At 44.6% G+C, this 24,251-nt stretch overlaps 1 protein-coding gene across 2 annotated transcripts in view; it reads right to left on the reverse strand.

The window, feature by feature from the left end:
* SLC35F3 (solute carrier family 35 member F3) overlaps positions 1 to 24,251 on the reverse strand; it is a 374,451-nt gene that overhangs the window by 8,599 nt on the left and 341,601 nt on the right. For both annotated transcript variants that reach the window (XM_059397302.1, XM_059397303.1), the window contains one exon: positions 5,970 to 6,189. In XM_059397302.1, coding sequence (XP_059253285.1) covers positions 5,970 to 6,189 — 220 coding nt within the window. The remainder of the gene's footprint in view (positions 1 to 5,969; positions 6,190 to 24,251) is intronic.

Consider the following 24,251-nt stretch of genomic DNA (forward strand, 5'->3'; position numbering starts at 1 on the left):
ACGTGGGGCCCACTTAGCACGCCACGCCGGTGGTAGGGTCTTCCAAAAGAATGAGTGTCGTGTGCCAAAGGGCCACGGTGTCCTACCCCTGGGGGCGCCGGGCCTTTCCTGAGCTGCGACGGGGCGCTCCCCCCGCAGCGCCCCTCATCCTGGGACCGTCCCCACCCAGACTTCCCATGTTGAATGGACGCCCCAGGGAGATGTACCCATTTCTGCTGCTGCGCAAAGTGAGGTTGTCGATTACACAGGAGACTGACTACTTGGGACAAATTTTGAAAAGGAGAAATGCATCCGCACAGAGAGTAAGTACAGGTTCTAACTTGGGGTGGTCAGGAGCTGCGTAAACGTCGCTGGTGCGGAATGGGGCTGGGAGTGCTGCGGGCAGAACAGAGATGTTGCCTCGACTGGATTCACCGGCAGCGCTATCCCTCTTAACGGCTCACTCAAAATTGACCCCGGCTACCGGTAACAACCTCAAGTAGCCCCCGTTTACGAAGTGGTCACAGGAGAAAGGTTTTCTATGTGATCGTATCATCCATTTCATTTTGTAAACATGAAAGCTTTGGCTCAGAGAGGTCACGGCAACATGCCCGAAGTCACAGAGCTGGTGTGTGGCTGAGCGGGGATGTAAAATTTCAGGGCTGATTGCAAAATCCGTGTTGACCTACAGAAACAGGAAAAGCAGGATTCAAAGAATAGTTGGCTACAGCCAACTCTGAGGTTTGAACTGAGGTTTCCTTTCTGGCTTCAGCGTGATGTTCTCAGGTTAGCGAAAGGAAACCTGGCAGAGTCTCACACACTGTGAGTTCTAGAATATTCCTTGTGCAGTATCTTCCAGTGATGCGAACTCTGCCCATGTAACAGCAACACCGAGGCTCTGGAGAGGCTGCCAGGGAACTGACTGCCTACGTGTCCTTCTTGATTCGTAGCTCACTGTCAGCCCTCATTCTGCATCACACGCTGACTCTGTTTCTTATGCAAATGCTACCCGCACTGAGTACAACCGCTCACCCAGAGAAGGAAACAGAGATCAGGAAGACAAGCGACTTTTCCCTCCCTCTGGGAGAAGAAAGGGGCACATGACAAGGCAGGTGGGGAAAGAGGTAGGCTTCTGGCCCAGGGGACACAGATAATGCAAATATGCTGCTTGGAACAGGTTGACCTCGCTAGGCACCTAAGGTCCACAGGGAGAGAAATAACTAGAAAAAAGAGGAAGGGAAGAAGAGAGCTGAATTTCAGATGATTTGGTGCATTTCCAGAGGTGCCTGAGTTTTTCCAAACTTGGGGCTTTAGTTTCAAGGATGTGAAGGAACCCAGGGGTTGATTTTCTCCTGAGGACTTACAAGGCTGACTCCAGCCTCTTCCTTTGTCATCTCTACTGATTCAGTAATAAAGGGCTGCGAGCCCCCTCCTCCCCCAGCCCCTACACAGGGCTGTGCTGTGCCGCAGAGCTGAGCACAGGGGCTGGCGGGGGACAGGTAGAGCCCTCCAGGCCATACTTGAGGAGTCCAGGCCCCCAGAGGTCATTGTGACAGGTGGCATCAGGGGACGGTGGTCCCCCAGCTCCCACCTCTAGCTCTCTTAGAAGTCCCTGTCCCGGGTCACAGGACCGGCCTGCTCTATATTGTGGGCCACCCTGTCTCCTGGAGCCAGTAGCTATGCTGGGACGCCCCCGGCCCTGAGCCTGGGGCCCACCCAATGTGCTGGAGCCAAGCTCACTCTTCATGCCCCAGACAGCAGAGCAGATCCGAAACACCCTATGGGTTTGGGGGGGCAGAGCCTAGATAGACGTTCTTCAAGCGTGACATTCCCTTCAAGATCCCAGTTCTGTCCTTAGAAACGACTTAAATGTACACTTTACATTTATACCATAACATACCCAGGCTTCTTGGTTTGCACTCGGGAATGCTGACTGCCTACTTGCTGCACTATGATGTACTTTCCAGGAAGGCCAGGGGGGGCTGTCCTGTGGTCTCACATGCCCCCCATCTTCTAGATCAGGGTGTCCCCGGGGGAGAATGTTGAGTTGGAGGAGAAAATAAAGCAAAGTAGACAACTGAACTTGTCCCCGCCTCTCTTTTTCCCCACCTTCTACCACCCTCCACATATCCCGTGCACCTGTCCGAAAACAGGGACTCGGGGCTTCAGACTCACAGGTAACAGTGGCCCTAGCCCTGGAAAGGGTGAGCACCACCATCTCTACTTCGGCTGAGGGGGCCGGGGGTGGTGGGGGAGTGAGCTGGAGGGGGAGGAAACGTAGGCACAGGAGACACCGAGGTCAGCGTGCTGCCCATCCCCCTCTTGCTGGTATAGCCTCACTTTCCCTGGTGACCCCACGGCAGCCTGCCAGGCCCCCGGGGCTCTTCCCTGCCTCCCCCATGGTCCCTTGCTCCCTCTCCAATGTCAGGCTGAGGGGCAGGAGGCAAACTCCTTGAGCATCAAGGAGGAATGAGGTGGGAGCAGCACAGAATCTGACCACCTCTCAGACAAGCTCTCCGCTCTGCTCAGACTGGGACGGGCTGTGCATCCTCTGCCACACCGAGCCCTCTGTCCTGTGCTGTGGATGTGTACATCCTGGGGCAATTCTGAGCCACAGAAAGGACAAATTGGAAATATACGCCCCCTCCCAGCTCCTGGCTGCTCTTACCCACTCAGACTATTAAATTTCAGTGGGGATCGTCGAGTGGACCCTTCTGATTTCAGGGCATGGGAAGCGGCCAGTGGTGAGCCCTCCAGGGCTCCCCCAGGCTCTGTGGGTGCTCTGGGTCCCCCCCAGGTGGCAAGGGACAGCCTCCCAGATGCAAGGCAGTTGGGATCAGACACAAGAGCTACCTTTCAGGGACAGACCCTCATGAGATGCTGAGGGCGCTTGTCATTACCAAAAACATCACCTAGAACCCGATATGGGAACTGGTCTTGGAAAAGGCACAGGACCCCCAGGAATGGGCTACGGGGGTTTGAAGGCCCACCAGAATGATCTCTCAGATCTCTCTCGCTCCCGTGCCAGTCCCTCCTGGTTGGAGGGCCCTGACTATGGTGGGTGGTCGCCACTAGCTCCTCGGCCCACAGAGAATCCCATTTCCTGTGTCCCCTGAGCTGGGTGTGGTGGGTGGGAAGGTCTCACCCCAAATGCCCTCTCTCTCTCCAGCTGCTGACCACAGCTGGGTGGGCTTCGGCTTCATGCACCCCGAGTTCTACTTGCTCTCATTCTATTGCTGCTTTTTCTACATAAAACTGCCTCCTTCGACGTTCATCTGCTCTGACGCGGTCACCCACAACACTGGGCTAATCCAACAAAGCCTCCAACTGAGAAAGAACGACAGAAATAACACCGAGGAAAAGAACCGTTACCAGATTTTACGTCGGGCATACACCATCTGATTTGATTCTCACTGCGGTTCTCTGAAACGAGCGCTTGTCTATCTTAAAATGAAGTAAGAGGCTCAGAGACGTTCAGTGACTTGCTCAAGGCCCAACAGCTTATAAGAGTGGAACCAAGATCCAAACCCTGGTCTCCTGACTCTAGACGAGAGCACCTCCCTGCGGGGTCAGAAAGTCAGTCTGGAGAGCCAGGGAACACACAGAAAGCACAGAGTCGAAGGGTGACACAGTGGGCTCCTTTCCACGGTCACCTCTGATGCCCTAAGTGGCCGGGAGGGATATGGATCTCTCGGGCGTGAGATGTTTGCTGCTGCTTGGTCAGTCCATGGGCCTGGACCAGTTGGATGTTTTGCAGGAACCACAGCCCTTGTGGTGTGAGTCATCATCTTAATAAACACAGGTGGGCCGTGCAGTCGGTTCCCACCAGAACAGCTATTCCCACCAGCATAATGCTGAGCCTCCTTCAGCTGCTTTTTGTCTCTCAGGCTCATATGCTTGGACCTCCGGGAAGGGGAACGGGTCAGTTCCCTTCAATCTTTGGAAATTCTGTGCCAGCTACCCCAACAGTCTGAGAGAAACCTTAAGAGAACCCTCGTACCAGTTGGATACTATCTGGGATCTGAGTTCCCATCTGTTCTCAAGGGGAAATTTCCCATCCTACCTGCCACTGAGGGGGTCTTCCAGACTTTTCTAGCTCTCTGAACTCTTAAAGAGGAGAAGAGGGGAATCTGCCGTGACGTGGAGCGGGAAACCCTCAGAGGGCAGGTCGCACGCTTCTCAGAGGAGTGATGATCGTTAGAGACCCACAACCACACACAATCCCATTGCCAACACCAGCCTCTTAGACCTTCATGTCAGGACCAGCCTAGTGATGGCTTCAGTGCAGGATTTTGTTCCGTACATAGCGGTCAGCTCAGACCAACTGGCCAAGTGCCCAGGATGGCTGGACTGGATCACTATCGGGGAGACAACCCTCTCATCCATGAGCAGCGACAAAGAAAAGATCTGGGTGTGCCATGCTGGTCTCTCTGAGTCTAGGAGGGTTTCAAGTGTTTTCCAACTCCTTCTCTAAACCTCAAAAAAAAAAAAAAAAAAAAAAACAAACCCGTCCTGCTTAGAGACAGAATTCACCTTGAAGTTTCTCTTCCCAATGAACAGGATCCCGTTTGGAATTTGCTTTGGACATCAGAATCTTGCCAAAAAGTTTTATAAATTCCCCTGGGATGCTGCATCCAAATAAAGTCATGAAGGGCCCTGGGACCTCTGAGTCTTCAGAGTCCAGCCAGGCGGGCGGACGGACAGACTACTGCTGGAAGTGCCCGCATTTCTTGGGGAGGTGCATTAGATCATTTATTTGCTAAAAGCTTTTCTGGGTGGTTAGCACAGGGAGTGAGTTTTTATTCCAGAATTAACACTAAGTCTCAAAACAAATTTTCCCCCTACTGCAAGCTAAAAATACTCCTCAGCCGTTGACTCATGTCCCCACTGCTGTTTGAGTAACTAGGTGGGTGTGAATCCTCCACCAGGGTGATGTCATTGTTCCCAGGACAATGAGCAAAGGACACAAGTAACAGAGGGCCAGGAATCTGCCCCCTGACAGGTGCCAGCATGGTTCAAGGGAATGGGGACTGCCCATTGAAAGGGCTCTCAGGTGCCTGGCCGGCCCACCGGGCCTGAAACATGGCCTGCCAGTGCAGGAAGGAGTTAATGATCCATGCCCCTCCCCCGCTCCGCCCCCCAACCAAGAGATCTAGCTTCAAGGCCAAATCCAAATCCTTTGTCCTTGTGTCCCGGCAAAGGTGGTGGTGGGGCAGTAGCAGCCCTTGGCCACCAGAGGGAGACAAGCAGAAGCCACCAGGATTCCGTCAATAAGAACAGTCCCCTTGCTCCTTTTACTGGGGTGAGTCCCTGTATAGGTCACACAATCATATTTCACACCACTGTCAGACATCTGGCTAGCTGTTTGACTGGATTTTAATGGGACTTGCCAAGTCTCGGTTCTGACAACAAGAGGTACTTTGAGGACACAAGAATTTCAGTCTCCCTTCGCCTAGGGTATGAAGGGAAGGAAACTGTCCGTCCACCATCTGGACTTAGCAAAAGCGTCTCTGGCCCACTTCAGCTCTGTACACACGGTCCAGACAGTGAACCCACCGAGACCGCCCGTCCATGTGGATGCGGAGGGATCCCCCGGCTTTCAGATGCATCCTAAGCAAAGAGGGACAGGGTTAGCAGAGAGCTCCCGGCGGCAGGGCGTGGCTGCCCTCGGGAGAGAGGGGGAGAGCACGCAGAGAGGGGAGAACATCGCCATCCCCAGGTGGGGTCCCCGACGGGCACACACTTTAGGGAATGCTTGTTGAAATGCTTGAAATGAAAGGTGCTTTAATGAATGCTTGTCGAGTATGGTTTGCAAGCGAGAAAGTTGGCAAGGCACACTGAGACCCCAGGCTCCTTTTCTGCCGCAAATCGGCAGGACAGTGGTCAGCAGTGTATGCTCAGGATGCAGCACATGGAGCTAAGCAAGCCAATGGGCAGGTTTTGGTTGACACGACCGAGTGAGGGAGGAAGACAGATAATAAGGGACTTACCCTCACTCCCATGAACCTGTCCCTGAGAACGATCCATGAGAGCAAGAACACAAAAGCTTTGTTGCAGCAGAACAACACGGAGACATCCGTAGTGTTTACTTTCTTTATTGCATGTAAGTACAAGTAGTTTGTGAGTGTCCAAAGAACACCAAAGGGTGCTGCCTTGGTAAAAAACACCTTCAAAGTCAAGCCATTGTCTCCAAAAAATCGACAGCATTCCCTAAAACAAGGAAAGAGAGGCAGTGTTATTATATTCTTGGGTTGAGACAGACCATTTTATCCCCCTATACCCATTTTTAAAGCAAATGAGGAAGGGGGAGGGTGGGAGACGTTTATTCTGATTTTTTAAATTCTGTATGTATTCTTTTTTATGAACGTCTATTAAGTAGCTCTTCGACCTTTTGCTTTAGTCCATTGAAGAAAATGTCCCATGATGATCTAACATCATAGATTTTTATTCCTTCTGCTCACGCTATGTTTGGAACCAACGGTTCTAGACAGAAGGCAGTGGAGCGTTGGGATCATCTGATAGGAAGAGGGCCCAGTTTCATGGCGACTCACTGAAGAATTCTGTCACTTTCTTGGTAAGAGAAGGAAGTCACTAGACCTCTATTGTGGGGGAAGGATACTTGACGAGAACTCCCTGAAACATATGTTGTTTAAAAATTTGCCTCCGGTTGGAATTGTCTTTGTGGCCAGGCAGGGGCCGTCCATCCTTGGGAGCATCTAATACATTTTGGCTGTCATACCACTAGTGCTAACGATCTGTGCATTTTCTCCGTGAGGCCGTTTTTAGAATCCGTTACTCCACTGCGTGGATGTCTATTTGTCCACGCCCCCTGAGAAACTAGCACAGGTCCAAGAAGAGTTCAGCCTCTGAACAGAGCATGAGATGAAGAAACAGCTGTAGAAGGAAGGTTTTCAATGTCATTCTCCATTCCAGGGGAAAGGATCATCAATGTATGAAAACCCACTTCCAAAAAACAAAGCCACCCTTCCACACATGGAAGAAGGCAGCAGAGGAAGCCGGCTGGCAAACAGAGTGGAGAGAGCCCTGAGAAGGGCTTGGTCTGGGACCTGGACTGCTGGGGAGCCAAGGTCATTGCTCTACTGCCCTGAGAGCCAGACAAGCCAGATGAGTGAGGTGCGTGCCTCTTATGGCCGTAGACACCCAGGCTCATAGGCAGGGCCCAGCACAGGAAAGATAAAACTAGAATAAGCCAAATACCCCAGCATGGGAGAACAGCTGTGGCCTCTGCCACTTAAGACTTAAATGCAGCCGGAAAAGAGGAAAATTAAAAGCAAGAGTCAAAGGGGATTTGGTGTGATTTTTAATATAATTCAATTTGTTCTTATCACCAATCCAAAATGAAATCCGCCTTTGTTCATTACTCAACTGTAGGACAGCCACAGAAGGAAAAGGAAACTCATTAACTTTCACTGAACTCAGTCCTATGTGGCTTCTAAACCGGCACTGGGGAAAATGTTTGCATGACTAAATTTACCCCGAAACCAATTCAACTGAATTGGTTCCAGTTTGGCTTTATAGAGACAAAACTCTCATCTGACAGACCGATATTTCTGTTGCTGCCTGATTTTCATACAGTATTTTCCGTTTTCTATGGGGTTTTCTCAAGCCCCTGTTCAGAGAACAGTCTTCTCTCTCGGGGACAATGACCAGGGGTGACACTTCCTTCACGTTTGGGATTTTCAGTAGCTATAAAGTGGTGCCAGTCCTTCTAGCATGATCAACAGGAAATACAAATCTTCTTTCCTGCCATTAATGTCAACCTATTTTACATTTTTTTTTTTTTTTAAATAGGCTCTACACCCAGCATAGAGTCCAATGCGGGGCTTGAACTCACGGCCCTGGGATGGAGACCTAAGCTGAGATCAAGAGTTGGATGCCTAGCCCAGATGCCCCTAATGTCAACCTATTTTAACTCTATTTAGAGGTTAACCTTCTTAAGGGACCACAATGTAAGTAGGATTTCCAAGTTCCCTGGACTATTATAAAAAATGATTCATATTGTGGCAGGGGTCATCCAAAGCCCATTGGATAACCCATGTCCTCTCTGAGAAGCTATGTGTGATTCTTCCAAAGTGTGATGAATGTAGAAGTGTGGGGAAGAGGGATCCTTTTCTGTCCTGGAGACGGAAAAGGCAAGATTTCTGGGTCCAGTAGATCTCTGCTGGCCCTTCGTAGACTCGTGGCAGGGAAGTACAGCTCAGGTGGGGAGATCTTGGTTCTAAGCAGACAAAGATGACTGGCCCCTGAGCCAATGAGTCTCGTGCTGTTTTCAGACCAAAGGCTGTCACTAATCAATGTCAGCTGGGTTGGCCACATGTACCCTTGATTGCAAGAAGACCCAAGAGGGATATGGGCACAAATTAATTTCTTCCCAGATACCTCTTCTTGGTATACAAAGACTAGAGTATAGTAGATCTTGACTGGTTTCTGCAAATGACATGACAGCTGAATGTCCTTCTTTCCTTGGCAGGCTAAGTGCCCAAGGCCGGTAGATTACACTCCAGCATGCCCAAGCCCTTTGGTTCCTACCAACTGAGTCATGTGTTGGCCAAGATTTAGATGTTGTTTGTTTCCAATCCTGCTTGAGCTAATTGTTCTTGGTTATTTCGACTGCATAATTTATTAAATATTTCCTAACCCAGTGAAATGTGAGTGAGAAAAGAAAGTGTTTTTCCTATGAAATCTAAGTTGAGCATTTCAGGAAAGAGTCAATAAAACAAGTCACTAAAATATTGCTCTTGAATTAGGTATGAATGAAACACTGTGTAAGACAGGAAGAATTGTAAACATCTGTAAGTACTACACTTCTCTATTATTTGGCAAATATCTATGCTCTTGATACTCCTTAAAGAACCCTGACTAGGATAGCCTGGTTTAGTGGAATTAAGATGGCCAATCATTTTTTTTTTTTCAAATCAGTAAGCACTTGTTCATAACTTGTTATATTCACAGTTCTAGATAAGGCACTCTGGCTGATAGAGAACAAGCAAACAGTCCCTGCTCTTGAGAAGATTATAGTGTAATTGGGGAGATACATGGATTTCCTCAACAGAAAACAATGCAAGTTTAAATATAATTACATATTAGATGGTATGGAATATAATAATGCTATAGAATTCATGTTTAGTGGAGAGATTTGAACTGATTAGAGAAGGCCTCATACAAGATATGGATTTTGAGTCAAACCTTCAAGGATAGGCAGGATTTTAGTAGGGCTGGGGGGAGAGAGAATATCCTTGGAGAGAGAAGAGAAGAAATTGTACCAACAAAACAAGAGTGAATGGAAATAAAAAAGGAAATAATCCTGGAAATCAAATAAAAGATAAGTTAAAGAAATTAGGTAGAAGAGTTGGGATATAAAGTGAAGATAATCTCCTGAGAGTGAGAGAGAGAGAGAAAGAGAAAATTAGAAGATCAAGCCAGAAGGTCCAATTTTAAACTAAAAGAAACTCCAGAAAGAGAGAATGGGAAAAATATAGTGGAGGGAATTATAAAAGAGAGAAATCGAGAAAATTCCTTAGAAATGTGGGGTATGAATCTTCATAACAAAAGGGCCTACCAGGTACCAGGAAAAATGAATGAAGTAAGTACCAAAACAAGGCACATACTTGGGACATGAGGGGATAAAAATAAAAATAAAACTCTCCCAAGAGAAATGAAATCCAATAGGTCCGGGGGGTAGGAAACTGCGATGGCTTCTGACATCTCAACAACCAAAATGGAAGCAAAACAACAATGGTCTTGACATTTTTCAAGGGAAAGTGTTTTTGCAAGCCAGAATTCTATAACCAGCCAACCCTCAATCAAATGGGATGGTAGAATAAGATATTTTCAGCTCTGCAGGACTTGAAAACATCGACTCCCATGCCGCACCAACACAAGGGTGTAAAACAGGGAAGAGGAAGGTATGGCAGCAGAACATGTGGCTCTGACAGGGCCAAGAGTCAAAGCCAGTGCCAAGAGGAGGCTCCGTGGCGGACCACATAGGTCTCCGGGAGTGGAGTCTCCCGGGAAGTCTTGTGATCACACCAGCACAGGGAGTGTACTGATAGGTTTTTGAGAAGGCAGAACATTTAGGGAAAAAATAGCAACCATTAATGGAAATCAGGGTAAATGAGACAAAAGAGGCAAATATTACTGGCAGGGGAAATGACAGGTTGTTCACAAAAGGAAACAAGAGTTGGTGAGCAATATTTCCATGCTTATAATAATGAGAACACGGTTAACCAAACGCTGGGATGGCATTGTGTTGGAAGGATCAGAATCAGGGCAAGTGGGCATACGATGGGACAGACATCAGTAGATGTCTACACTTAAGACATATGGAGGTAAGACTTTAATTTACATAAATTGGCATAAATACTACAAGAACTGGACGTGGCTGAGAGTGAGCAGGAATGGACAGGGGTTGCTGTTTTTTAGGATTCCTTGACTGATATTTTGCTTGTCCAAAGTATGTACATGAATTAAATTGCTAGAAATAAAAAATTATTTAAAAACACGTAAGAGAGAGGTCAAGTCGTTCTGGCAAAAGCTGAAACATGAGTGCTCTGAGATAGTTCTGAGGACTGCCGTTTGGAAACCACAGACAAAGAGCAACCCCACAAGTTACAGGTAAAGATGCCAGAGCCCAGACAGATCAAACAATGCCCTCAAGACCAGAAAGTGCTGGAGCCAGATCTACAGCCTGTGCTCACTCCCCACTGAGCACTCAATGATCCCCCGTCTTTTCTTCCTTTTCTTTCTTTCTCTCTCTCTCTCTCTCTTTTTTTTAATCCCTCCTCTCTTTTGGATCCTTTCTATCACGATTTAGATAGGTCTAAGCCTCACCAACATTAAATTACACCCCCAAAGCGAAAGCAAGCATCTGGTCAGCCCCCTGTCCGCCCTCAACCTCTCTCAGAGACAAGGTTTTTCAGAATGGTGGTTAGCACTCACGCCCGCCATGACGGCCTCTCTCACTCTTCAGCTTGCTAACCCAGTGTCAGCTCCCATCACTTACCCACATCTTTGGGCTGATTACTAATGAGCTCTGTACTGCTAAATCCAATAGGCACCTGCTGGGGTTCATCTTTCTCTTGGAAGCCTCTCATAATGTTGACTGTTCCTCCTTGAAATAGTCTTCGGGGCTTCCCATTCAGTACACCCTTCTTGGTATCCTCCAACTTCTCCACACACTACCAAGTCTTCTTCGAATGACTTCTCTGGTATTTACTAGATTTCTCTTCTACTTCTTCCTCTCTTTATCCTGCAGACAGTCACTGTTCTGCTTTCAAAGCTCAACTGATGAATTTCTAGTTAAGACACCACCTTCCACTCAATACCATCCTGCATCCTGGATATCCCAAATTCAGCCTTCCCAACTAGATGTGATATCTTCCCCCTCAACCCTCAATCACAGCATGGTACCATGACTCGTATTTCTACCCAGGCTATATATTTGGGAATCATTCTTAACTTCTTTTCCCTTTTCGCATCTAATTCATCACCAAGGTCTATAGATTATGTCTCCTAAATATCTCATTCCTGTGGCCATTACCCCAGCCCATGCCTCTTCCTCTCTCACTTGGACCCCTGCTGCTAAAACCCAATTGAGGTTTTCCCTCCACTGTTGTCTCTTCTCCAACCCAGCCCATCACATTCTCCATGCTACCACTGGGGAGATCTTCCTCTCCACTCACTTTCCCTTAAGAGAATGGCCAAGCTCCCCACCAGGCTTGCCAGGTCCTTCCTGACCTGGCCTTATCCTTGGCTTTATGCATCACCACTTCTCCATCCTTACTCTGAATTTCCCTCATCTTGAACTCATTTTAGTTCTGTGAGTTCAGTGCTCTTTCTTCAACTCTGCTCTAGGTCCCAACAGATTCTCTATTTCTTTTTCTGGAAACACTCTCACTTTTTCCCTTTTTGGTTGGCTGGTTTCTTTCCATCCATTGGGAACCAGTTCATATGCCCCCTTCAGTGAAGTGCCCCTGATATGTGCTCCCCATGTGACCAAACTCCTTATTATACATACAGTAATGTCTATTATAACTACACTTCACTGTATCTGCTTCCTCTGACGTCTTCACTGAAGCTTAAGCTCCATGTGGTCATGACATTTTTGCTTCATCTTATAACCTCATAGCCTAAGACACAATATATGTCAATAACCCTTTTTTCCCCCTTTTTACACCAAATGAATGTGCTTATTCTTTTATGGAGGACTGGTAGTTTTTAAACAACAATGCATAGACCATTAGTCTTAGACATTCCAGGGAGCTTTTAAAAATAAGAATTGCTTGGATTCAGCCCTAGATATACTTGATCAAACTGTCTAGTAAGGGGCCTAGAATTCTGTGGAGAATGGTGCAGTTTATAGAAGGGTTACATTCTTGGCAACATTTCATAGTTCAAAATTTACAAATCTTGATTGGTTTTCTCACGGCATACTGTATTTCTGTCTTCCAGCTAATATTAACCCTGCCACCTGGCATTTCTAGTTCCCTTGGACTCCCAGAGTTGATACGGTGATTCTTGTTTAACTTTTAAAATCTTGAGGGAGCCACATTATTTTATGCATAAATGAAACTTTTACATATAAATGAAACATTAGTCATTGTTATATTTTGTTATTGTGAATTTGCATTAAAATGTGACTGCACTGTATTTTTAAAAATCTCCAAAGGATTTTCATGTGCACCTAAGTTTGGGTCCAAAAGTTCATGCTGCCTGTGTCTCCCTGATTTCTTTCTTTACAATTTTTTAAAAATTGTGGTAAAATCTACATAACATTTCCTAGCACTATTTGTTGAAAACAGTGTCCTTTCCCCATTGAATAATCTTAGCATCCTTGTTAAAAATTGTTTGACCATGAATGTCAGTGTTTATTTCTGGGTTCTCTATTCAATTCCACTGGTCTCTAAATCTGTCTTTAGGCTAGTATCACACTTCATGCCCATTCTGATTACTGTAGCTTTACAATAAGTTTGGAAATCAAGAAATGAGAAACCTCTGGCTTTGTTCTTCTTTTTCAACATTATTTTGGCTATTTGGAGTTCCTTGACATTCTATATGGATTTTGGGATGGATTATTCTATTTCTGGAAAAAATGCTATTGGAATTTTGATAGGGATTGTGTTAAATTTGTAGATCACTTTGGTCACTCCTGATATCTTATCAATATTAAATCTTCCAATCGATGAACACTGAATGTCCTTCCCTTTGTTTTGTGTCTTCTTTAATTTCTTTTAGGAACATCGTGTAGTTTCCATACACATGTCTTTCACTTCCTGGGTGAAGTTTGCTTTTGAGTATTTTATCCTTTTTGATGTAATTGTTTTCTTGTCTTTCTTTTTTAGACATAAATTAAAAATTGAAATATAAAATGTATTTCTTTTAGTGCACAGAGATTAAGGTTTAATTTTTATAAAGAAAAATCATACATGTAACACGGTCTCCACTATGATACAGAATATGCCAGCACTCCAGAAGCTTGCCCTGTGCCCTCTCTTAGTCATTACCAGCCCCTCTAAATATAATCATTATGGAGAATTCTATTTCAATAGTTTACTTTACCTTTATGAAGATGGAACCATACATTATTTACTTCTTTAAAAAAAAGATTTTATTTATTTATTCAACAGACAGAGATCACAAGTAGGCAGAGAGGCAGGCGGAGGGGCGGGGGGTGGGGGGAGCAGACTCCCTGCTCAGCAGAGAGCCTGATGTGGGGCTTGATCCCAGGACCCTGAGATCATGACCTGAGCCCGAAGGCAGAGGCTTTAACCAATGAGCCACCCAGGCACCCCCATTATTTGCTTTTTTACGTCTGGTTTCTTTTACTCAATAAGATACCAGAGTAAAAAATATAAATCTGAGGGAAGATTGGCACATGGTTCTCTTCCTCACCCTCTCAGGTCTCTGCTCAAACGTCAGAGAGGTCTTCCCAGACCCTCCTATAAAACAGTGACATCGCTACCTCAACCACCGCCTCATTTCTTCATCACTTAAACTCCCACTCTGTGACATATTTTATATTCACGTTGTTTCAATTGTCTTTGTTCTTCTAGCAAAATATGAACATCATGAAGGCAGCAACTTTATTTACTGCTGAATCCCCAGAGCCTAGAATAATGCCCAGTGCATCGTAAATATTCTATAAATACTTGTGGACAAAGTGAATTTCTGTTTCCATACCAGATGGCTAAACTAGAATTTGCAGGTGTAAGGCCAGAAATAGGCATTTTTACCCATTATCTCGAACGTCTGTACTCCAAATTCTCCTATGCAATTCATATCCAAAAATTAGTTTTAAATAGCAAAAAAAAAAAAAAAAAAATCAAATGTAAACCAATGAAACCTACAGATACCCTCCATCTTTAGTTTCAAGTGTGTTATCCTATTCCTGGCTATACCAGGAACATTGGTATTCTCAGAGAATTAATGCAAAGAAATGTGAAAGGGGTTCTAAGTTCTGTGTATGTGTATTTATGTGTGCATTACTTTTTTGATGTATATATGTTTGTCTTGCTTATTGTATTAAAATGTTTAAAATGAAATGAAGAAAAAAAGATAATTTCCTGAAGGAAAAGTTTATAGAAACAGCTGTGGCTTAAATGTGACATAACTAATGCTACTTTGATAGATTATCAAAGATGGGATTCTCTATTTTTATTTTTTATTATTTTTAAACAGGGAGACAGAGAGTGAGAGACAGAGTGAGACAGGGAGAGGTAGGGGAGAGGCCGAGGGAGAGGGAGAGAGAGAATCCTGAGTGGGCTTCCCACCCAGTGTGGAGCCCGATGTGGGGCTTGATCTCATGACCTGAGATCACGACTGGAACCAAAATCAAGAGTTGGGCACCTAACCTACGGAGCCACCCAGGCGCCCTAAAGATAGGACTCTTCAAATTAGAGTCCAGGTTATTTAATATCTTGTCATTTCCAGAACTTGGTTATTGATCTACCTAATGCTGTTGTGCAAATTGGTGTTTTATTTTCTTGTCATATTAAGAAAAAAAAAATCTAGAGTGATTGATTTCTGAAGTAGAGGATTCCTATTACCATTAGTGAAGATGGAAATGGAAATATATATCTTCATTGATTATGTCAAATGCAGTCTCTGGAGAAAGCAAGTGGGGTGGGGGTTATGACAGAAGAGCTATCACTCCTGCAGACGCTAAGGCACCCCAGATAGCTCAACACCCAGGTGAGAAACCAGACTCTTAAGTTTGTTCATGTGCAAGGACTCCAAGAAATCAAACCATTAGGATAGCACTTGCTGAAAGAAAACGTAAGCAAGATCTCACGTTCTAGAAAAACAATAACAACAAAAACGTGAGGCAAACAGATGGGCTACTTTCATGCTAGCAGGGCGTGGAGTAACCCAAGAAGTTTAGTGCAAACAGTGAAGATGGCTCTGGGAGAAGTGGAAAGTCCCTGTGGCACACAGACTCGTACATTTTGTTCAGAAACACCTTAATGCTGGTTTCTAAAGGGCCCTCAGTCTGTCTGGAACAGGCCTGCGGATACCAGGCAGAGATCCACTGAACATGGCATGGTGTCAGGGAGATGTGATTCCATGCCAGGGCAGGAAGATCCTTAGGGAACAAAACCAGTCTTGAGTATTAGAAGACTACTCATTTTCTTCTGGATCTCTCTGTACTGAGCAACTCTGGGCTTCTTTTGTACTTATGATAGGCTCAATCTCTGTACAAGGCTCTTTCTGTGGGCTCATTGAGAATAATTCCATCAGCCAATGTTTTTAACCCCCACCATCTCTGTCCATGGCTTGTACTGAAATAAGCTTACATTACTCCTAGTATATATTGGTGGTGATACAATGTATTATCCAATTTTAGGGATACACACAAACAGAGTAGGACATAGAAAATCTATAGATTTATGTAGAAAGACAGAAAAAGAGACTGATGGAGTAGTGTAAAAAATAAAAAAAATAAATGACTAACTTGTGCTTCCCTTGGGTCACAAATACAAACCCGTATTTATTGAAAATACAAATAATGATTGGAAATATTAGCAGAGCAGAATTGGAACAATTTTCCCAGTTATACCTTTTTTCTCCTTCTTTGGCAAGGTCTTAAGGAATACAGTCAGTTGAGGTAAAATGTCATTTCAATATATTTGATATGCAAAAGACAGTTCACTGTGTAGGTTCTGGCTCAGAAGGCATTAAAAGGAAGGCGTGGAAGAATTGAAAGAAGGCAACTAATCGAAGAATAGAAAAACTAGAAAACTGTGATAAGGAAGAAATGAAAAGTTTCTGAAAAATCAAGACAGTAAATCAACCAAGCAGTAGTTGGGATAGGCAGCGGTGGGTGGGGATGTAGAGATATAGGATACATTCCCAAAGTATTACTCAGCAACAGGCTCAGATGATCTCTGGGAACCAAAGGGGAAGGAAACTTGTCTCTTGGAGAAGAACTGCATTTCTACCACAGCCTCCCAAGGAAACTTTGGGAAATGCTAAAATCCCTTGGCACGTGGTAGATGGGATGGGCACACAGCCCTGTGGACAGGCTAGCTTTCCTGTTACAATGGAAGAAGCCCTGCGGCATAGCCTGCCTTCAGCAGATGAACAAAAGACCACCTACTTGATCCATATGTCAATAGAGGCATCAAGGAAAAGCCAAGTAGGTTGGGCAAGCTTGGAAGAACAGATGAAATTTGACACCTACTCATTTCGTGACTGGTCTGAAAGACAATGTGCTTGCTGTTTGTGGCTGATTTACATATTGGATTGATCAAGATTTTAGGAAATAAAAAAGTTTTATTCGTCTGGAATTCCAAAAAGTCACCTCACCCTACAAGCACTCTAAGTGCAGTCCTTGAGCTGAGCCATGGTCATTCAAAAATGCAAACCACCAGATCAGTACATCCCTAGGAAAACAGGGACTGGATCTCACTTTCTAGTCCATTACCAGCATTCACTTTCAACAAGATTAATCCAAAACAGATGCTGATGCTTCTGCACTAGGAATGCATTTAAAGGTGATGTCAGCCATAATTTTGCAATAATCACACAGAAGACAGGAAAGCAAGAGAGTAAAGCCAGGAGGAAGCTCCTGCCCATCTTCCAGAGCTTGGGGGTACTGCCATTTTGTGGAAGGAGAGGAGACGAGGGATGTTAGGAGTGTCCTAACTCAAAGATATATCTTGTTTCCCTAAGGTAGGACTTTTTGCCTGGAAGTTACTTCTTTTAGCCAAAATGAGGTTTGTGAGAAGCTCATTCATCAATATAAAAAAGAAAAGCATTTCACAAAAAAAGAGCTAATTCGGTTTGTAGCAAGGGTAGCCAAGCCCCCAGAAGGAAGAGCCTCTCATGGAGACATTTATGGACCGAGGCTGGAACCTCATATGAAAACCAGAAAAGGGAGAAGATATGATCATAGGACAAAAAAACTGGATTGAAACCCTGACCTCACCCCGGGGACTAGAAAAGAGCAGCCTAGTCATGTGGGTTATGGTCAAAGCTCAGGTAGATACAGAATCTCATTGTCATGATGGTTTTGTTTGAGTTACCATTCTTAAACTTCTTCCATATGGTAAAACAACAACAACAACAACAACACACCCAACCTGGATGACAGAAGGGTCCTGAAAATGAATCACCTTCTGCTCCTAACCCCCAATCCCCAGATCTCCTCAGGGTCAACCCCCACGACATTTTTCTGCCTTCTGAGAAGAGCCTATTCATAGTCAAACATAAGTGGATACTTTTTTTTTTTCAAACCACACAGATATTTATATATAATTCAAATTATACAGTAAAGTAATAAACTTATCCATAGTGTGATTAAGGATGTAAAATAATTTCTTCACCTTTGAAGGGCCCTAATTAAAGAATCACAATGAATGGCTGTAGGCATTGGGGGTGGCCTGTGCTCTATGGCCTGTGCCTGCCCTATCGGGTGAAGAGGAAGGAGAAATAAAGGTAAATAATCAAATAGAAGAAAACTTAAGTTCAGGGCCCACAGGAGGCTGCACTTTTATTTCAAGAAATGATGCAGCAGATTCCTCGTCTCTATAATGGACTTTTGAAAAGGTTAACTATGTGGGACATTTTGATTGTTTTCTTAAAGGAACTTTTAAAAACATAGTACAAAAGAAAAATATGACAGGAGAAAAGTACTGTTACTCATGATGAAATCATTTCAACTCAATTGTGATTTTGACACATTCTTCTTTCCCCCATATAGATGTGCCTACCCACATGTGATCATTGTGCACATGCAAGGCCATATCTTGTTTCTTAACTGGCAATGTCTCCTAAGAATGTTCCTTTGGGATCACACAGTTTCCTGCTTACTGAGTTTATTTTTGTGTAGGACTGGGGCTGGCAATCTTCTGACTGCCACCTGCATAGATATTCTGGGGATATTCTGCATTGAATTAGGGCTGGTGAATATAGTGTGACAGTCTCACTATGCAGCTGAATACTACGTTGCTCCCAATTTGTCTTTATTATAATAAAAAAAGGTGGCAAATATCTTCTTGTGCATAATTTTCTATAAATTTTAGAATTTTTCCTGAAGAATAATTGTATTTATAATAGAATATTGGGGGGAATTACAGATGACGCAAATGTTTATAAAAGTCCCTCACCAACTCACATGATTAGGGCACATCTGTAGTACGAAGAAAACACATGCCATGGAGAGAATGAGGTCGCAGACCCCTATGGGGTGTCTGGATGACCACTTTGCATTTAAGGGGTAGTTCCCCAGACTTCAGTATCTACTGCAGGATTTTATTGAAAAGAGATGGCAGGATAGCCTAGCAGTATAGCATATTTATATGGCCTGGATCAGTTGATATCTTCATCCAGTATCAAGAAGCCGACTGAAAGGTGGTTATGAAAGATATTCACTCCAGCATTAGCAGAAAAGTTGGGCTCTATGAAATTGAATGTGTTTCAACCTTGAGATTCTGAGATTAAAAAATAAAATCTAACAGGCAAAAGTTAAGAGTGGCTTCCAGCTAGAAGTAGTGAACTGTTGGGTAAATGTTTATTTCCTCTCCACCCCCACCCCCACTTATTTAGAGTTTAAACAGACAGAAGCAGCCAAGGCCAGTTATCAGAGTCATGAATTAGGCTTTTGTTTATTTTGAAAATGTTAAGATATCTTTTGGGGGCGTTTTAAGGAGAATCATTTTCCTGTATAAGCCACTACTGCTCATAAGTAAGTGAAAGTGTGTTTGCATCTTCCATGAGTATGTTTCAATGTTACAGATCTCCCCTCTGTAGCAGATCCAGGCTTGGACAAAGTATCATTGTATATTAAAATAAAGTTTTAAAGACTTGCCTGAACAGCCAAAAAGATTAACTTTTATAGCACAACTAGAAACAATCATTTTATTAACCTTGAATCATTTTATTAAGCTTGATTTCTTACATTACATGTAGGTTTTCTAAGCAACTAGTTTTGTTACCAGTGAGTCCAGAACTTTGTATGCATGCAGCTATCTAGCTAGTTTATCTATCTACCTATATAGCTATTTAATTATTGGTCAGTTCTGAAAATGATGCCTGATACATTTAGAGGCAGAAAAAAATTAGTGGCAATGTCCTTTTTGGAAAGGAATCCCAGATAAATAGAGGGCATTAACAGCACACAAAGAATTTATCGATCCCTGAGACTTCCCCCGAGGGACGGTCCAGCTTTAAGCATGTCTTGGAGAGGGAATGTTCAAAAAGCACAGGTTGCATACATGTCCCATTAGCTAGGAACTTCACAGCCTCCTCCACAGGAATCTGTTCTTTGTTTGGGGCTTAGCTGGTTCTTTTGCAGGCATGATCAAACAACAGAAGTATCTGAAAACTGCAGAGAGTGAACATCACCTTGTCCATATGGCTCCTGGCTAATCTGCTAGTTAGAATGAAGAAATTCTGTATTCTGTGCCAAAGGTGAAGATCAAAGCATCAAAGACAGGATGACCCACCGCTTCCATCTGTGTGCAGAGACCAAAGTGCTGACTGAAGTAGCCTGGCCACTCAGGAAAGAGGAACTCTCAGAATGTCTTTGCATTCTGTCCTGATCTGAAATAGGCTCTCGATACTAGAAACTATTCTGCCCGCTGTAGGCAGTTCACTCAAATATCTGCTACGTGGACTAAAGCTCCTCTGAGAATTCTTGTTTGTGATAGTCCATCTAGCCCAGGAGACTGGACAAGGTTTTCTGGAGCAGAAAGGCACATAGGACCATCCGTGGCAGGACACAACTTCTCTCCTGCACAGGTAGGAGATCAAACAGCCGGAGGTGGATTCTTATGAGAGTCATTTAGTCCTGAAACAGAACCACTGGCTCACGAAAAAGTCAACATGCTTTAATGATAAACATCCCCCTGAGAAGCACCAAGCACTGGTTCACTAGGGTCCAGAAAATAACAGCTGCTGGGTTTTTACTTCTTTTTTGCTACCTCTACTTCAGCAATGACCTGTTCTGAGTTTTGTAGAGCAGTCAAGAGTTAAACCAGGAATACAGTTTTATAATACATGACCCAACATCATTTTAATCACAGAGTGGAGAAGGCATGGCAGATCCGGCAGACCTCTCCCGGGCTTTCTAAAATAAGCTGGAACTCAGACTTTGGGGGGATGGGATGATACGGGATCTGATGGTGCCATCAAAGTCCCAGAATTGAATCCTACAGCCTTAGCAGATGCCTGCATTCACCTGCTGGCCAGCTCCACTTTCTTCCCAGTGGGTGGTTATTTGCTTAGGGGTCTGGAGTGGTAGAGAGAAGCCTATTAGGTGACGATAAGGAAGATAACTTCTAATAATTGCTCAACAAGAGAAGAACTGGGGCTCCAACACTGGGTCTGCTTTGGTTTTCCCATACCATCCTTCAGGTATCTGGGATTCTATCAGTGTGGAGAGATGACCGGTAGAAACTCCAAAAATCTGACTGAATTTCCTGAAGACCTTGGGTGAGCAGCTCTCCCTCTGTTTCAGGCTGTCTCCTATTGTGGCAATAGAAAGTCCAAGGCTTGAGACTGAGGCCTGGGCCAATGACCAGACAGATCTGCATCTGTCATCTGAAAGGCAATGGCATTTTGGTAAAGGTCAGTGGCCAGAATGGCAATCTTCAGAGACCAGGCTTTGCAAAGGAGTAATGCAGTGTACAATGACATATGTCATGTAGCTGTCTCACAGAGCCACTCCACACATATTTAAGAGTAGTACCATAGTTAAGTTACACTATGGGGATTCTAAAAGACCTTTAGCCTGACTTAGTCCCTTTATCATGCATCTGCTCTCCTTAGGCCTTTTGCAGAGAAACACAAGCAATATCTTGTCCTATAATTTGTCTGCTAAAGCTGACTGCAGGAAGGCAGAACTCCTGTCACAGAGCCCAGCTTGGAAAGCAAAGCACAGAGAGGGGACCCTGCCTTGTTAGGAACCAAGGCCTTTCTCTCTACTGGGCTGGACTCAGTTCCGCTTACAGCCACACTCCCGTGGGCTTCAGAAGTTTGGAGTCACCCCTCTATTGCTGTCCCCTTCATGGAGGGTCCAGGTATCTCTTCCTCCAGGGCTTCCTCTTCAACCTCTAGATCCCTGGAGGCACCCTGCAGATCTGCCCCTTAATCCTCTGGGTCTCCCTCCCTCCACAGACTTTTATAATACTTTTTGCATCAGTGCCTCTTCCACTAGGGCCACTGGTTTCTTCCCAGAAGAAGGAGCCTGCGTCTCAGTCACCTGTGCACCCTCCAGGACCTAGGACAGCGCCTGACTCAACCCTGTACTCAATAGACACTAGTGAATACATCACACAACTTAGTTCCTGATATATTTAGGCATATTTTGCCAATGCCAGTACATTTATACTGCCAGAAAGATTAGCAAGTGACTATGATAGAACTGCAGACTATCAGCGCTGGCAGGGACGTGAGAGATGCAGCTTCCTTATTTCAGATGTAGGCAAGCTCAGGCACAGAGGTGACAAGCTCTGCCCTGGGCTGGGGAGCTGCTTAGTAGCAGAGCTGAGTCTAGAACCAAGGGATTCTGATTCATTGCCCCACGCTCTGAATTTATTTTAGTGAAACCTTAGTGGTGGCCGACGTGCCAGATAAAGGGGACTCTCTTTATCATGGAATGAGTAGCTCTCCCCCGACCCCAATGGCCAGGACAGAATGAGAAAACAAACCAGAGCCCTTTTGCAATGATTCCCTTGCTGCTTGAGGCTCTGCGACCATCAAAGGGTGTGTGTGTGTGTGTGCATGTGTGTGTGTGTGTGTGTGCATGTGTAGTGCTGAGTGCAAAGAGCCTGCCTCTCTGGGCTTTGCACGAGTGGGCATGAGGATTTAGGGTATATTCCCTGCAACTAATCACGCAGATGTGTGGGCAATGCTCTTTGCTATTTTCAGGAGATGTGTCAAAGCTATTTAAAACCATGGACATAAATTTATCTTTATAAAGAAAAATTCAGCGAAGTTAGCCTCAAGGCTACCCCTCTGGCTTTACCCACAGATTTCTGCTTTTAAAAAGCAGCTTTCTTCAGAGTGAAGAAATGTAAAGATTTGTATAATGCAGTGTCAGAGGAACAGGCGGTGTTTTCTCGATCTTGAACCCAGAGTAAAGCAAAGATGACACAAACTCAAGAGGGACTGAAAAAAAATCAGTGTTGTTACTAAGGAGAAGAATTTCACAAAAGCTGAGATGAAATCCTGTTGTCTCTCAAGGACAGAAATGCTCCCTGCTAGGGGTAATTCCATAATGGGCCATTGTGGAAAGAACTGATTTGTATTAACTATGTAGCTTTTCAAGATTGGTATCAGGAGCCTGGTGTGTGGATGGGTGTCCACTGATTCTGCAGGTTGTTTTCCTGTGTGTGTGTGTGTGTCTGTCTATCTGTCTTTCTGTCTTTCCCTTACACACACAGCCATAACTACCTGATCCAAATGAACAGCAGAGATTGATTACTTTAGAATTGGATAGATTTCCATGGCATATGCCAACAGCTCCCTTGAAAAATAAATTAAGATTGGACCCTTAGGAGCTGTCTAAAAGCATACTGGTTGGTCCTGTGTTACTGACTGAAGACACATATTGTTTACCCTTGAGGAAGTCCCCCAGGCTGGTAGGCTCCCTGAGATTCAAGAATTAAAAAATGGCTGAGGGAAAGCTGTCTTGCTTTGGGGCATTTCTCTAGCTTAGAGAAGACTGTGGGGTGGGGGGTGCCTGGGTGGCTCAGTGGGTTAAGCCTCTGCCTTCGGCTCAGGTCATGGTCTCAGGGTCCTGGGATCGAGCCCCGCATCGGGTTCTCTGCTCAGTGGGGAGCCTGCTTCCCCCTCTCTCTCTGCCTGCCTCTCTGCCTACTTGTGACCTCTCTCTGTCAAATAAATAAATAAAATCTTTAAAAGAGAAAGAGAGAGAGAAGACTGTGGGGGACAACTGAGTTCCTGCTCTGGTTTCCTCCCATACTAGACTCTGACCTGCTCCCAAGGAACTGGTATTCTCAGGGGTCCCGTTTACTCCAGAGTCTTTTCGATGGGCTTTCCTATTTCCAGTCTCACTGCAATTCCTAGTTACTATTCCTTTCTGTTCACCCAGAGTCCACACACACCCAGTTCCAGACAGCTCTGCTTGCATGAGCCTGACAGCCTACATTTTCCAGGAAAGCGAAGTTTTTCAAAGGTTTTCAAAGGAAAATAACCCCATCTTCCATGGGTGGCAGAGGTGTCTCAAGTCAGAATCTTGCTTGAGTGCCCTTTCTGGAAACCTGATGATAATAAAACATAGACGTAGGAGTCTTTTCTCTCTCTCTCTCACTCTTGATCTCTGCTTTTTTTTTTTTTTTCCTTTTGGAACACACTTGATGTTAATCTATTGTAGGCAGCCTTTTAAAAAATGTTACTTTATTCACCTTGTAAAATAAGTATTGTGTTTATACAGAAACATCTCAGTGGAGTGCATATTGTCCATCTAACCAGCGTTTCAGTATTTGAAGCTAATCAAGGCCTTTTTAAATGATTGTGTGACTGAAGACAAAATACAGTGAGAATTAAAAATAATCAGATGCAGATTTTGGATATTTAAAACCTGTCAGCATGATTTATGACACTTTTCAAGGGAAAGTGAAAATTGTTCATAACCTACACTCTATGAGAAGAAAAATAACTTTAAATTTTACCTCTCTGGTCTTAAAAAAAAAAAAAAAAAGCAAAGAACAGGAAAGAAATGCTTCCCTTATGTAGAAGCATTCATTATTTTTTCCTAGCAACATTATCGGTCACAGATTAACAAAAAT

The sequence above is a fragment of the Mustela nigripes genome, chromosome 4, assembly GCF_022355385.1.
Source record: "Mustela nigripes isolate SB6536 chromosome 4, MUSNIG.SB6536, whole genome shotgun sequence".
NCBI classification, from domain to species: Eukaryota; Metazoa; Chordata; class Mammalia; order Carnivora; family Mustelidae; genus Mustela; species Mustela nigripes.